The sequence below is a fragment of the Heptranchias perlo genome, chromosome 27 (genome assembly GCF_035084215.1).
Source record: "Heptranchias perlo isolate sHepPer1 chromosome 27, sHepPer1.hap1, whole genome shotgun sequence".
Lineage (NCBI taxonomy): Eukaryota > Metazoa > Chordata > Chondrichthyes > Hexanchiformes > Hexanchidae > Heptranchias > Heptranchias perlo.
In genome coordinates, this window is record NC_090351.1 from 39,813,423 (window position 1) to 39,829,787 (window position 16,365).

At 46.3% G+C, this 16,365-nt stretch overlaps 1 protein-coding gene across 2 annotated transcripts in view; it reads right to left on the reverse strand.

The window, feature by feature from the left end:
* Positions 1-825: 825 nt before the first annotated feature.
* Positions 826-16,365, reverse strand: part of LOC137344617 (lysine-specific demethylase 9-like) — a 59,615-nt gene continuing 44,075 nt past the window's right edge. For both annotated transcript variants that reach the window (XM_068007729.1, XM_068007730.1), the window contains exons 6-7: positions 11,884-11,992; positions 826-9,556 (exon numbers count right to left, since the gene is read on the reverse strand). In XM_068007729.1, the coding sequence (XP_067863830.1) occupies positions 9,188-9,556; positions 11,884-11,992 (478 nt within the window). In that variant the 3' untranslated portion in view covers positions 826-9,187. The remainder of the gene's footprint in view (positions 9,557-11,883; positions 11,993-16,365) is intronic.

The window sequence follows — 16,365 nt, forward strand, 5'->3', positions numbered from 1 at the left end:
GGGGGGGGTGGAAGAGAGGAGGAGAAAGATAGATCGATCAACTGGACATCTATCTCATTGCTGTTTGAGAACACGCTGCCTGCAGATTGGCTGCCAGTTGCCTTTCAATCCCATCCGTCCCTCTTTCCCCAAGCATGTGCCGCTGTCAGTCGCTGAGCATGTACTCTGATGTCGTTTATTGGATCACCACTATCCCACACCAAGGAGCATTTAACCGGGTTTGCTTCTCAGCTGCTCACTGTGTATAAAGCCAAATCATTATGGATTGCAGACACAGACACTAAAATAGACAGAGAGAAGATGTTTCCACTTGTGGGGAGTCCAAAACTAGGGCCATAAATATAAGATAGTCACTAATAAATCCAATAAGGAATTCAGGAGAAATTTCTTTACTCAGCGAGTGGTTAGAATGTGGAATTCGCTACCACAACGAGTACTTGAGGCGAATAGCACAGATGCATTTAAGGCGCAGCCAAATAAACACGAGGGAGAAAGGAATAGAAGGTTATGGAGATGGGGTGAGATGAAGTAGAAAGGGAGGAGGCTCATGTCGAGCATAAACACCTGCTTGGGCCGAATGGCCTTTTTCTGTCTATACATTCTATGTAATTCGATGTAAAATACTATCCTCATCAAATATGAAAACCACATCAATAAAAAAAAAGGACAACTTCAGCACTTTTCCAGTTTATTTAAAAAAATACTTCAAAGAAATGTTCTCTGTATTCCTTCTGCACGCTCAAATTTAAAATTTTACAAAGCAACATTTTAAAAGGTTAAAACATGCTTCATACGGTGAGCTAAAGAAATTCACTGAGCAAAGGGTTAATATCATGTAGAGGTTTTATTTATCTTAAAATGTACCATCTGCTCACACTACGCGTCATTAAAAAAAGTTATTACACCCTTCGGTGAGACAAGGATTTAGAGGGCTTGTGATGGAACCAAGGCCAGGCAAAGCAAAGCTTGCTTCCCAAGCAAATGCCATTCTGAAATCTTATTTGCAGGTAAGCTTCTCCTAACTAGTTTCTCAGTGGACCACAGAGTCGTGTGTTTTTTTCTGGGAGCAGTGCTTTGCATGGGCAGTACAAGTGGTTGCCTGTCCAAAGTGAGGTAACAAGAACCAGAGGTCCGAGGCTAACCCTTCAACCAGCTCGCACGAGGCAGACCCCCGTTCCTTTACTTTCGATGTGTACAGGGCAGGTAATATTGAAGTCGTCCAGGGGTGAGCACTCCCTAGGATCGTAAACGTATCGCTGCCCAGAAAATAAAATTGCTGGCTTATCCATTCTCAGTTCATTCCGAGAATTTGGAAAGCTCTGCACGCGCCCATTCAACTTTCACTTTTCCCAATTTCCAGTGGGTCAGACCAAGGCGTTCTCGTGTGACCCTAGATAGTGAGGTGAGTGCGGAGAGCACCACAGAAGAGTATACTTCCCCGCAGATACCACTAGATAGCAGAAGCCCCGAGAGACATCCCCCCCAACGCCCCCTCCCTACCCAAGGGGCTGAGGCCAATTGGAAGATCATTACCACTGCCCCTGGCTCAGATCAACCAACTCAAGCAGATTAGGGGTGCAACCAGAGGACGTCCTTGGTTTTTATGTCTTAGCTACTCTCTGAACAAAACACCATCGGCAGATCCTCAACCCCATCTCTAATGATATCCAGTGTCACTGACATTTGTTGCAGTCCTGTTTGAATATTGAGAGCATTCAACACTCAACAGGTTCTCAAACTGAACCTGATCAACTGCAACTGACCCCTCCATGCCCAGTCAATTAGTTAACATTCTCGCACCCCAGAAAGGGCAGGCATACTTATAAGACGTAATTTTCCACTTTGGTGGGGTGGGGGGGGCTTAAAATAGGCAGGAGCAGATTGAAATCATTAGAATCGAAAATCGAGCAGAGCGTCTAACGGGCAGGCGATCCGCTACCACTTTCCGGCCCCCCTACCCAACCCTTCCCCCGGAGGAAGGCTCGCGCCTGCAGCGTGAAGTTGTGTTGAGCGTTCTTGGATTCCTACAACGGGAGATGTACCTACAACGGGAGATGTACCTACGATGTGACACTGCACTGACCCCTAGAATGGAAGGGCACACTCGCAGCTTTAGGCATTGGCCCCTAGAATGGAAGGGCACACTCGCAGCTTTAGGCATTGGCCCCTAGAATGGAAGGGCACACTCGCAGCTTTAGGCATTGACCCCTAGAATGGAAGGGCACACTCGCAGCTTTAGGCATTGACCCCTAGAATGGAAGGGCACACTCGCAGCTTTAGGCATTGACCCCTAGAATGGAAGGGCACACTCGCAGCTTTAGGCATTGACCCCTAGAATGGAAGGGCACACTTGCAGCTTTAGGCATTGGCCCCTAGAATGGAAGGGCACACTCGCAGCTTTAGGCATTGACCCCTAGAATGGAAGGGCACACACTCGGCTTTAGGCATTGGCCCCTAGAATGGAAGGGCACACTCGTAGTGTGACACCATGTCACAGTATTCTGAAGATGTATAAGCCAATGATGTCATTAATGCATGCAGACTGGCTGAAAAGTTGACATTAATGTAAATATACTCAACAGAAATACAAAAATACAACACCCTCCTGGGCATTAACTCTGCTACACTGATAGAAATGTTCAAAAATAAAGTAAATGTCTTCATAAATTACTGCTAGATACACCAAGGCATTTCAATAATGCTGACTATTGGTAAAGTAAGATAAACCTGAAGGAATTCTCCTGCAAGCTACGGTATCACAATATCTTAAAGGATCCATACTTTTGTTTTTAAAACAATTTACGAATATAAACAGATAAAAAATTACAAATACACTAAAGTGAATAAAAAATACAAGTGCCTGGGAAGCAATTTTTTTTTTTTACTTTGAACGACCAAATTTAAGCTCTAAAAATCATCTTCGGGACAAGTCAACAAATATATCTCCTCTCGTTGAAAGGCAGAGAACGAGTTTGTGGAATTCCTACCTCCCCATGAGTCTGGAGGATGTAATTATTCTTCAATAGAAAGGCTGTCCATCGTGTTGGCAAGTGCTCGTTGTGCAGGAGCCCTGTTTACACAGATTACATGGTTTGATGGTTAAATTAAAATTCTGCAGGTTAAAATCAGAATTTGCCATCCGTTAAGCTCTCGATTACGTTTCTATAGATTATCCAACTGCAAATGGGAACAGATGAGGAATTGGCTGTAGGAAGTACCCGCTTGCTCATTAGGAGAGTGATGTTTTGGGGGGAGGGGGTGGGGGGAGGAGTGGACACAGAATGGGTTATCCCAGGGATCGGCCGCCTACTGCTTTCGACTGGTTGGGACTTAGAAACCGGTCAACTTCACAGGTGACACTAAACCGCTGCGGCCAAGGCGATGAAGGAACTCCAAACGGACGAACGGTGACGAGACGAAAAGTGCACAGGACCACACAATGGACCCGTGTTGGGTAGTCCTTTGTGATTCAGAATTGAGAGGCTGAATGGCCTACTCCAGTTCTGATGTTCCTAGAGGGTAACATGCAGAGTGGACTGCCAGGTAGGGTAAGTGAAGGTGAAAAGCAGAGTTATTTGAAGTGCTTATAACTCAGTCATGCCACCGGGTTCCCCAAAGGCAGGGAACATGCAGCTGTATGCAAGTCAATCGTAAAAGATGGCCCACTAAAAACTGGCCTTTTCAGTGAGCCTGAGCAATTTTATGTTTGGTTTGTGTTGGCTGCGACCAGCTTGGAGAAAAAGCTGGGGGCACAAGGGTCTCGTAGAATATAAAAGCCCCATTAGAGATAACTGGATCCTAAAATGTTGAGCCTAAGTGGATGAGCCAAGATGGGCCGAATGGCTTCCTCATCTGTAATTATCTTATGAATTGCTGATTCATTCATTGTGACACCAGGTTTCACAGCTTCAGACGACCTGGAAACTCTCCACACCCACAGGGTTTTTAAAGCAGTATTTTTGTTAGCCCTTCCCTATGTTACAAAAGTGTCTACACTTCAAGAATGTTTAATTGGCTGTAAAGTGTTTGGGACATTGAGGTCGTGGAAGCTGCTATATAAATGCAAGTTCTTTCCTCTTCCTTTGATAGAAGCTGCAGGGTTTTTCCTGCATGTCAACAGAACAATGCAAGTATATGTCCCCATCTTTAAACTCCTTCATGTGGTAATTACCTTCACTGCCAAAATGAGTATCAGTGGAACATAGGAACAGGAGACCACTCACCTCCTCAAGCCTGTTCCGCCATTCAATTAGATCAAGCTGATGTCTGTGCCTTATCTCCATTTACCTGCCTTTAAACGAAATCCCTTGATACCCTTACCCTACAGAAATCTATCGATCTCAGTCGCAAAAATTTCAATTGACCCCCAGCATCCACAGCCTTTTGAGAGTTTTTCAGATTTCCACTATCCTTCGTGCAAGAAAGTGCTTCCTGATTTTACTCCTGAGCGGCCTAGTTTAATTTTAAGATGGTGTCCCCTTGTTCTGGATTCCTCCCCCAGAGGAAATAGTTCCTCTCTATCCTATCAAATCCTTTTATTATTTTAAACACCTTGATTAGATCATCCCTTAACCTTCTAAACTCAAGGGAATAGAAACTCAAGTTTATGCAACCCATCCTCATAAATTGGCCCAAAAAAGTTATACATACTTTCTGCACAAGCCTAGTTTAACTTTCAACTCAGGCATGTACATTTCAGCTGGCTGAAGACACTGTGCTATTCCAGATCTCCTTTCTCCACAAGCTGCGGTTTAACCACAAGTGCTTAGAATTAATGGGGAGTACTTCCAAATGAATTCAAACCAAGCCGTACGTTACTGAAATCAAAGCACGTTCTGTGTAGGTTGTGCCATGTAACCTGTTCTGCATCAGGCTGCCTCCCTTGGCTGTTTGTCGTTTAAAGACAACACACTATTCGAGACCCAATCGTTCACGAAGCCTAACACTCCTAGTGATACATAAAGGCAAGGAGGGGGGTCAAGAGGACCCAATACGAGGTTGAAAAGATAACACAGGAGGCGGCCATTCGGCCCATCGCAGCCTTACCGGTTCTTTGAAAAAGCTATCCACTTAGTCCCACTCCCCTGCTCTTTCCCCATAGCCCTGCAAATATTACCCCTTCAAGTATTTATCCAATTCCCTTTTGAAAGTTATTACTGAATCTGCTTCCACCGCCCTTTCAGGCAGCGCATTCCAGATCATAACAACTCGCTGCGTAAAAACATCTCATCTCCCCTTAGGCTCTTTTGCCAATTACCTTAAATCTGTGTCCTCTTGTTTTTGACCCTCCCTGCTAGTGGAAATAGTTTCTCACAATTTACTCTCATCAAAACCCAACATAATTTTGAATGGATATTAGCTTGGATATTTAAAGATATTAAAATTTCTATTTTTGAACCGGTCACTTCAAATGAGTTGCTGTCTCAGTGCAGTGAATGCATGGACGGGTTAGTAAGACTCCAACATTCACTGGAGGCACATACACACACCCAGAAACAGAAACGCTGCTGTTAACAAAGGGAGCTTCCTCCCCACACAGGGCGTGCGTTCACACTTGTGCCCAACATTGTTCTTATTGCTGTTTTCCCTGGGAGCACGTGTACTCTGCTCATTAGGATATTTTCAGCACACCACAAAAGCCGAGTCCGTTCAGTTATCAAATTATTGCGAAAAAACCCAAAAAACCCACGAAACTGGGCAGAGTGCAGCAACTTCCTGCTCTTTGCAGCAATAGACTCAGAGGGAAGTTTATAATGCAAGTTGCGGTCTGTAATTTAGGAAACTTAGCTGAAGGGCCAAGTTCAGTGCAGGACAGGACTGGGTTAAAATGGAGAGAAGACAAAGTAAACCAGCAATGGTCCGACGATAACAAATTTCAATTTTAAAAGCCTGATTTGTAGGAGGAAGGGAGATTGAGGTGGAGGGAAAGAGGTAAGGAGGTGTACAGTTCCCAAAGCTCTCCACTGGGGTTTGTCCTCGCCTCATGTCTGGGTCTGTTGTAGATTAATTGATAGAGATTGGTTGTCATGAATAGTCAACAACTCCATTATCGTTGTATCATGTGACTACCAGCATGGTAGACGGTGAACTGGTCTTTTTCCGTCTAACAATTTCTTTGTTTGAACTGAACAATGGTTTGAATTCAGTTGGAATACGAGGTGAGTGGTCTACCCTGGGGAAGAGGGAGTTGAGCAGGAGATGGTGCACTGAGGTTCGGTTTCAATGCAATGAGATATAGGGAGGTGAAAAAAGGTGCAGGGCAGTGTATTTGCAGAGAGAAGCTCTGATCATAGTTGTGTCGATAAAAGATAAATCAGGAGAGCGATTGGTTGAGAGTGGTGGCTAGAGGTGAGAGATTGCACATCACACATCCTGCCCAGAAGTGAGAAAGGTGCTAGAAGACGGCCCAAAATATAGGAGCAGTAAGTCTCAGATAGACCTGGGCTCTATTAACTCATCTGCCTATTCACTCTAGTCTGAAGTTTACTCCAGCACCACAATACTGCATTATGATTGTCACTGATTCCCACATCAGGTACACAAGATAATTACAGATGAGATAGAGGCCATTCGGTCCATCTTAATTTATCCATCCAGAAAGACCCCTCATCACAGTTTCAAACATTTTTTTTCATCTAAGCTCGCAACCAGGCTGCTTTTAAGGACATGCTCAGCAATGAGTTACTAAACACAGCTGGGAAGAGGCAAATCTGCACAAGGCTAATTACAAAGTACCAAGGTCGTATTTCAGCGCTAACCAGCATGCTCAGACGTGTCAGGCCTGAGAAACTGGCAACAAAATGCATCGTTCCTCTTTCCCTGCCAGTCCTACTGCAAAAACTTGGCAGAAAATCAAATGCTTCATTTCACACGGGTAGGGATTCGGAGACGACTGCCTTAGCTGCTTGTCCAGTGAAGGGCTGCTTCCCCACACACCACCTCAACCGCTCAGTCTTTGCCGAGATGAAAGGATTTAAGAGATTAGACAAAGGCCGCCAGCTTAGCAGATGGCATCGCAGCGCACAGTCAATACTGACCTGGACATGGGCAACTGGTTGAAAATGGTACCTCTGTATTCAAATACCAAACTCCTCAAGAACGGCAACAATGATTCCCAACAGGGACCAAGTGCTGTTGGATGCACCGTCCTGTACTGCTAGGTTTCAATTTGATGTCTCAGTAAAATGCAACTTTTTTTCCCCACACCAGAATCACCTACTTGAACAGGCCAACACGTGACTTCCTGTCAGTGTGTGCAAGCCTTCTAATGCTGAAACAGAGAGCCCCATCAGCAACTTGATCTCAATGATACCCGGAAACTCCACAAAATCAGGAGAAAGGGCCAGGAAGAACGGATCGGAGTTGAATTTGCTCCTACTTTTAGCCGAGTTCCTGAATTGTTGCCTCCTCCTTCTCCATGTCTGCCTCCCACTCCCCAGAATTAAGTGCTTGGGGCTTTCAGAAATTGTCACGACTGCACTGATCTGGGATGTTCCTGTTCTATGGTCATCACACAGCATCTAACTAATGACCGGCAGCGTCACCAGAAACCGTAGGTTTTTAAGGACATCATTCAAAAAATCCCAGTCTCAGCCCTTTACGTACTGTACACCAGTGACATTTATATTCCTTGCTCAGTGAAAGTTCCACCCATACAGTGCCAAAATAAAACTGCAGCAATTCCTCAGCCTGCAGCCGGCTTAGTGGCATTCCTTCACTCCGGGCATCGGGGCACGTTTTAAATGTAAGGAACCAGCTGCTTTGGGGGGAGGGGGGAGGTAGAATTCACGAGGGCTGAATGGGGCGGGCTCGATGGATCAGCTGGTCATCATCTTCCGTCATGGCTGAATGAAAGTTTAATCAGCAAAAATGGGCAGGCACGGGACTCTTCTCTCTGGAAAAGAGAAGACTGAGGGGAGACCCAATAGAGGTCTTTAAAATTATGAAGGGGTTCGATAGGGTGGATGTGGAGAAATTGTTTCTACTTGTGGGACAGTCCAGAACAAAGAGCATAAATATAAGATAGTCACTAACAGATCAAATAAAGGATTTAGGAGGAATTTCTTTACACAGAGCGGTGAGAATGTGGAACTCGCTGCCACATGGAATGTTTGAAGCAGTTAGCACAGATGTATTTAAGGGGAGGCTTGATGCATTCATGAAGGAGAAGGGAATAGAGGGATACGGGGGCAGGGTGGGAAGAGGTAATTAGGGTGGGAGAAGACTCGTGTGGAGGAGGAGCACCGGCATAGACCAGTTGGGCCAAATGGCCTGTTTCTGTGCTGTAGTTTCTATGTGTGTTTATAACCCAAGGTCCCTAGGTTTTGTTGGGGCAGCTCCAAAAGTACAATTACAAACCAAAAGCCTCCCAGCAGCAACAGCCAGAGTGTTATTTTTTTGTGTGATTTTTTTTGTTTTAATTAATTTTCAGGATGTGGGTGATGCTGGCAAGGTCGGCATTTATTGCCCATCCCTAGCTGCGTATAGTCGAGTGTTTTGCTCGGCCACTTCAGAGGGCAGTTGAGAGTCAAAATCACGTTGGTGTGGGACTGGAGTCACATGTAGGCCCAGACTGGGTAAGGACGGCAGGTTTCCTTCCCTAAAGGACATTAGTGAACACTGAAGAGAAAACTGGGCCCGAAGGTAAGTGAGTAATGTGCAGAGCTCAGACATTCCGATGGTCTGCTACACTCCTGCACCGTTACAATTTGTGCTTTGCCAATAGGCTTATTATCTGGTTACAACTAAATTCAAGATGGCAGCAAACAAGGTGGCACTCTTCATTTTAAACAGTTGACTGTGAAGTTAAAGGAGCGGGAGTCTTTTCGTTAAGTTTGCGGTCTGCAGTGCCGGTTGCACTCCTGCGACTTTCTGCACCGTTTCCTCCGTACTGAATCGCAGGATGGACACAGCCGTTACTTTTTCAGTGCGTCAGCTAAAGGGTCAGATTTTTTTTTTTTGTTAAAAGCCCGATTCCTATCCGCGAGCGGACTGAACATCTGTGTAAACAGGGCCGAGTGCTTTGAAACGTCACAGCAATTAAAAAAAAACACACTTTTAAAAGAACTGCACGATTTCTTCACTAAAACTTGAATCCCGGCCAACTTATAAAACTAAAACTTCACATCCCTGTTTAAAAAGAAAAGAAAAAAAAATATTTATTTTAAAAAGTCGAGTTATGTACACGTCATTGTGGAAAACCTTGCTGATCTTGGGGGTGGTGACTGTGATCTTCTTGTGTTATCGGCAGCTCGGCCTGGCCTTGAGGCTCTGTTGCTGCATCGTCTGAACAGCTCGCATCAGTTTCTGTCTTAATTTCTTTAGCAGCAGCGTCAGAGTCCGTGTTTGGTTCTGGTCCAGGTCCCGGGTCCTCCTGGTGGTACCTCTTCAGACGTATGTGCCAGGCTAAGCTGCAAACAGCAGACACAGTCTTGAACTGGTGTATGACATTTCGGGGAATGAAGTATATGTCGTTGTCCAAGAGCTGAATCCTGGAGTAGCGGATGCCTTCCCGTCTTAATTGGTTGAGTTTTGCTTCATCCACCCATTGCACACACTGCGAAAAGAAAAGGGAAACTTAAAAAAAAGAATTCGGTCTGGTATTTTGCCCTTGTGATAAACGACAATGGCCCGGGATTTGCTGGAGGGGGGGGGCATCTCGCAGTGTACCCCAGTTAGTTAGCCCTTTCCCCCTCACCCTTCAGCTCGAAAAATGTTTTGCCCGCAAGTTGCTGGAAGTGCGAGCTGATATCGGCAACAGGGTAACCTGGGACCTTAGTGAACGACGGGACCAACAGTCTATCTCCTTAACTAACGCGATTTAAGGATTGAGAACGGAACAGAGGAACAATGGAGAAGGAAATTGGGTGAATTACGAGTCAAACCGGGTACAGAAAAGAGAAATAAAGAGAGGGAAAGAAAGATTGGTTTAAGAGAATAAAGAGAGACAAAGGAAAAGCAAGAAAAAAAAAATCTTTAATTAAATTTTAAAAATCTCTAACAATTTACTACCTGCAGGAATGAGACTCCACAGTTTCAAGTGTTCCCTTTCTGGGTTTGAGAGGCAGATTGGCATTGCAGGATCATAGATCTTGTAATTATAATGGACCTTACACTTAAGTATCAGCCCTAAATTTCTCGGGCAAGTTTAATTTGTAATTAATGCGCAAATACAGCAACTTCATGAAACTCAGGAGGTGGTTACGGGCGAGATGCCGTTTTCGTGAGGCTAAAGGGGCATCTTTTCCTCCCCACAAGTTGCTGGACAAGTTACACATTAAAAACCAGCAGTGCCATTAAACACACCATTATTTTGGCAGCAAATTCTGACCCAATGTGTCAGGTCAGCTGTTAAAACCTGCTAAAGTGATGACAGTAGACAGTACTACCAGTGATAAATGGGCTGAATGGCCTCCTCCAGTGCTATAACATTGTGGTTTTGTGATGGGTTAATGTCGAGTGCCAGGCAGCGGATAAGTAACCCAGTCATGTCCAGAAAGGGACAACGGCTTTTGGCCGACGAGCGCCTGGAGGAGGGGAGCGAGACCCTGGGTTGAGGAAATGCCATCGAAACCCAGGGTCAACACAATCTCGTACACAAACCCAGGGTCAACGCAATCTCGTACACAAACCCAGGGTCAACGCAATCTCGTACACAAACCCAGGGTCAACGCAATCTCGTACACAAACCCAGGGTCAATGCAATCTCGTACACAAACCCTGGGTCAACCTAACCACACACACAACAAACCCAGGGTCAACACAATCTCGTACACAAACCCAGCGTCAACACAATCTCGTATACAAACCCAGCGTCAACACAATCTCGTACACAAACCCAGCGTCAACACAATCTCGTACACAAACCCAGCGTCAACCTAACCACACACACACGACAAACCCAGGGTCAACCTAACCACACACACGACAAACCCAGGGTCAACCTAACCACACACACGACAAACCCAGGGTCAACCTAACCACACACACGACAAACCCAGGGTCAACCTAACCACACACACGACAAACCCAGGGTCAACACAATCTCGTACACAAACCCAAGGTCAACACAATCTCGTACACAAACCCAGGGTCAACACAATCTCGTACACAAACCCAGGGTCAACACAATCTCGTACACAAACCCAGGGTCAACACAATCTCGTACACAAACCCAAGGTCAACACAATCTCGTACACAAACCCAGGGTCAACACAATCTCATACACAAACCCAGGGTCAACACAATCTCGTACACAAACCCAGGGTCAACACAATCTCGTACACAAACCCAGGGTCAACACAGTCTCATAAAAACGGCATCTCATACAACCACAAATCTCAACCCTCCCCGAGAGATGAGTTTTGGAGAGGCCGTGGCCAGAAAGGAATGTTTTTGCAGATCGCCTGGTCGTACCTCGATTAACCCAGACTGGACAGTGGTCAGCTCTTCCGAGCTGCTCTGCTGGAATTGTACCAACACGCACATTACTGTAACGCCCATTGCCAGTGGCAAAAGTGTGCATTCGCACTGCCCACCCAGCAACAGAAATATGGGTACAGCATCAAACATATGCCAATCCAAGCAGGCACTATCTGACCTCTACCCAACAGCAGAAAAATATCAGGCCTCTTGTGCCCCCTTTCTGGAGACCCACACAAGAACCTTTAATAAACACCATGGCTCTGCTGGATAGAGGGGGCAGGCTGTGTGAATCCAACTCAGCAAAACCCAACCTTGCTCCAATTCATGTGAAAGGTTGGAGCGTCCTCCCCAACATTTTTACTCAACGAAACAAACCCAATGGCCACCAAGAAATACTTGATATCTGTACAACTCCACGTGTAAACTAATGCTAAACTCTGGGGGGATAAAATACAATACCTGCGACACTGGTGGCTCGTGTAGATCCAACTGTAATCTCTGTACAACATCTGTGAAATCCTCTGCATGAAAACAGATCACGTCTTTGGTTACTCGAAGCTGGTCACTCCTGCCAAGAAAGAGTAAGGTTTGTCATCTAGATGACTCTACATATGGAACAGGCAATTATATTAGGGCCTTAAGATCGCAGCATTTGAAGATGGGTCACTTTTCCAGCCTCAGTTCTTGGACTGACGTCTTTATATATTTGGCCCAGAGATAAACTGAAGACAGCATCACCTTATGCTACCCCCACCTAAGCAAAATTTATTCAGCAATGAACAGTGTTCAGCAGAATCCCTAACTCAAAAGTCGCAGCACAGATGCAAAATATTCCAAAGTCACAAAGTCCTCACAAGTACAAAGAAGTTGCCCCAGTTTTTATATATGATGGTGCCTTTAATGTAGAGAAATGAACCAAGGTACTTCACAGAGGTTTAATCAGACAAAAATGGACACAGAGCTAAAGGAGCAGATATTAGAAGAGGTGGCCAAACGCTTGGTAGAAGAGGTGGGTTTTAAGGAGGGGCTTAAAGGAGGTGAGGGACGTGGAGGGGTTTAGGAGGGAATTCCTGAGTGTGGGGCCTAGACGGCTGAAGACGCGGCCACCAATGGTGGAGTGAAGGCATCGAGGGGGTGGGGAGGGAAGACACAAGATGCCAGAGTCAGAAGAATTCAGAGACCTTGGAGGGGGTTACAAATAGGGAGGGACATGGCCATGAAAGGATTGAAAGGAATCAAATGGTACTGCCCCTTTGAAAACTTCTGCATCTTAGCTGTGTCCATGCATTCTGCCCCAAACCACAGGGAGGTGAGGCCTTGCTCAGGATGGGCTGCTCAGCTCTTTAAGCTGGCAAATGAGGTTATTTATACATAAGGCAATATAAACCCCGACCGACCCAGACACTTCCTGACCGACCGACCCAGACACTTCCTGACCGACCGACCCAGACACTTCCTGACCGACCGACCCAGACACTTCCTGACCGACCGACCCAGACACTTCCTGACCGACCGACCCAGACACTTCCTGACCGACCGACCCAGACACTTCCTGACCGACCGACCCAGACACTTCCTGACCGACCGACCCAGACACTTCCTGACCGACCGACCCAGACACTTCCTGACCGACCGACCCAGACACTTCCTGACCGACCGACCCAGACACTTCCTGACCGACCGACCCAGACACTTCCTGACCGACCGACCCAGACACTTCCTGACCGACCGACCCAGACACTTCCTGACCGACCGACCCAGACACTTCCTGACCGACCGACCCAGACACTTCCTGACCGACCGACCCAGACACTTCCTGACCGACCGACCCAGACACTTCCTGACCGACCGACCCAGACACTTCCTGACCGACCGACCCAGACACTTCCTGACCGACCGACCCAGACACTTCCTGACCGACCGACCCAGACACTTCCTGACCGACAAACATCTAAACTGTTTCATCCCTGAGAAAACAATTTGACAATAGTTTTTGCCAAATCTCCACATTTAAATAAGGTGAATGACATCAGACAAGGTTAAACCTCAAATGGACAATTAATCAGCTGCCTGACATTCAGCAAACAATAATGAGCTGCCCATCGTGGTTAGGCGCTACCGGGGAGGCAAAAAGAGGTTGCTGCCGAGATCTCTGGAAGAAGCAAGGCCTCGTGGGAGAGCAAGGAAGAGAAGGACGAAAGGGATAGAGGAGGAAGTTGTTTCTGGAGGGTGGATGCACTGCAATGCTTTTCTTTTGGACTTTGAAGACAGACTGTCTATCCGTTTGGACTTTTCTTTATTGCTCTGGCCTACAAGAGGCTGAAGGAGAGGGAGGAAGGAAATAACTTACAGAAGGCTGGTCTATGTTGGTTGTTGCTGATGTGAGGCAATTGAAGAGGGGTGAAGACAGGACTGGGTGTGTGGGACTGAGCTTTAAAATAACACTGTTCCCCCACCCAACAAGACATAACGTCTCCTCAGAAAGCACCTAAATATCAAAGGGTCAATCTGCTCCAGATTATTAGCCCCATTACAAAAGGAACAGAGATTGAAGGTTTTATTAAATGGAATTTATAAAGAATTCCCATATTGAGGTGATGGCCAGGTCAGATTGGCTGAAGTTTTTTTTTCATCCTGGGATACAAGGAGGAATGGGTTTGCCCCAGTTTATCAGACACTGTTTTAAAAAAAAAAGGCAGATTACTTTGAGGAGAAATGATCAACTGGGGGGGGGGGGGGGGGTGGGGGGAGAGGGAAAGAGAGGAAGAGCGCACAAGGGAGAGCAGGTAAGAAAAAGCATGTTGATTGAGAATTCAAGAAAACTGCATTGAGAGAAGTTTAGCAATTGACAAGTTAACTCAGTAACATATTCCCAAAGTAGAACAAATACAGAGCAACAGTTAAATGGAACGGAGATGATACCTGGTGAATGAGGAATGCAAGACTGCAGAGGATTCACAGAAGACATAACCTATATACAATAACCAGCATAAGGCAGAGAGACACAAACTCACCCCAGAGCCCGAGTCAACTCTAACCCAATGTTGCGACTACATGGGTTATAAACCTTTTAACTAACACCAGACTTGCATAGAAAGCATATGTCACTACCTGCTGACAACACAGAGGCAGTGGAGGGGTTGACAGCGGTGGTAGTGAGGTAGAGCTGGGCGCTGTGGAACCTGATGCCATGTCTTTAGATGATGTCGCCGAGGGGCAGCATGTAGATGACAAACAGGAGGGGGCCAAGGATAGATCCATGGGGGATTCCAGAGTCAGTGTGCGAGTGCAGGAAGAGAAGCCATCGCAGGAGATTCTCTGGCTAAGAGTAGAACCAGGCGAGGTCAGTCCCACTCAGCTGGACGACAGAGGACAGCGTTGGACGAGGATGGTGTGGTCAACTGCGTCAACGGTTGCAGACAGGTCGAGAAGGATGAGGAGGGATAGTTCACTACGGTCACAGTCACATAGGGTGTCATTTGTGACTTTGATAGGAGCTGTTTTCATTACTGTGGCAGGGGCAGAAACCTGATTGGAGAGGTTTAAACATGGAGTTGCAGGAAGGTGGGCACGAACTTGGGAGGAGACATGATGTTCATTGACTTTGGAAAGGAGAGGAAAGGAAGGTTGGAGATGGAGCAGTACTTTTTAAGGACAAAGGGGTCAATGTGGATGTTTTGAGGAGGTGGACGGCAGATTTGAAATGGAGGGGGACAGTACCTGAGAGGGAACCGTTTACAATGTCAGCTAGCATGGGAGCCATGAAGGGAAGCTGGGTGGTGAGCAGTTTAGTGGGAATAGGATCAAGAGAGCAGGAGGTGGGTCTCATGCACAAGGTGAGCTCAGAGAGGGCATGAGGGGAGACAGGAGAGAAACTAGAGAAAGAGGCAGATTCAAGGCTAGGGGGCAGAGGCAGCTGAACAGATAGTCTCAATCTTAGTGACAAAGGAGTCCATTATCGCCTCACACTTGTTGGAGATGAGAGTGGAGGGGGCAGGGGAGAGGGTTTTAAGGAGATGGTTTGTAGTGAAGAGAAGCCGGGGGTTATCTTTTCATTCCAGGATGATCCTGGAATAGTAAGCAGTTTTGGCAGAGGAGAGCAGGACTCAATAGCACTTGACGTGGTCCAGCCAGATCTGGCGATGAATGGTTTAAACCAGTTGTGCGCCATAAATGATCAGGTCCGCGCATGGGAGCGCAGATGGGAGCTCTACTACGGGGAACGACGAGGGTGGGAGAGAGTAAAAGTTTTACTGGGGACATGAGGATCAAAGTTGGAGGTGAGGGAGTGATTGAGCAGATCGGTAGCTGCAGAAATATCAAACACTGGGCCAAAGGCTAGACAGTTGGAAGTTTGAAAGTGCTGCTATAAGTGACTTTTGGGGGTGGGGGGACTTTTTGTTTTCCAGGGGTGGATACAGAAGGAAGTGGGATTGGAAGGTGGAAGGGGGGGTGTGAGTGGTGAGGGATAGAAGGAAGTGATCAGAGACAGGCTTTTCTTGGATCGAGACGATGGGAAGAGAGAGGCCACGTGAGATGTCGTGGAACATAAGAACAGGAGTAGGCAATTCAGCCCCTCGAGCCTGTTCCGTCATTCAATGCGATCATGGTTCACCTGTATCCTAATTCCATCTACTAGCCTTGGCATCATATCCCTTAATAAGCTTGGCTAGCAAAAATCTATCGATCTCAGATTTAAAATTATTAATTGAGCTAGCATCTACTGCTTTTTGTGGACAGAGTTCCCACACTTCTACCACCCTTTGCATGAAGAAGTGTTTCCAAACCTCTCTCTGAATGGTCTGACTCTGATTTTAAGGTTATGTCCCCTTGTCCTAGACTCCCCCCACCAGTGGAAGAAAGTTTCTCTCTATCTACCCAAATCAAATCTTTTCAAAGTCCTAAAAACCTCAATCAAATCACCCCTTAACCTTCTATATT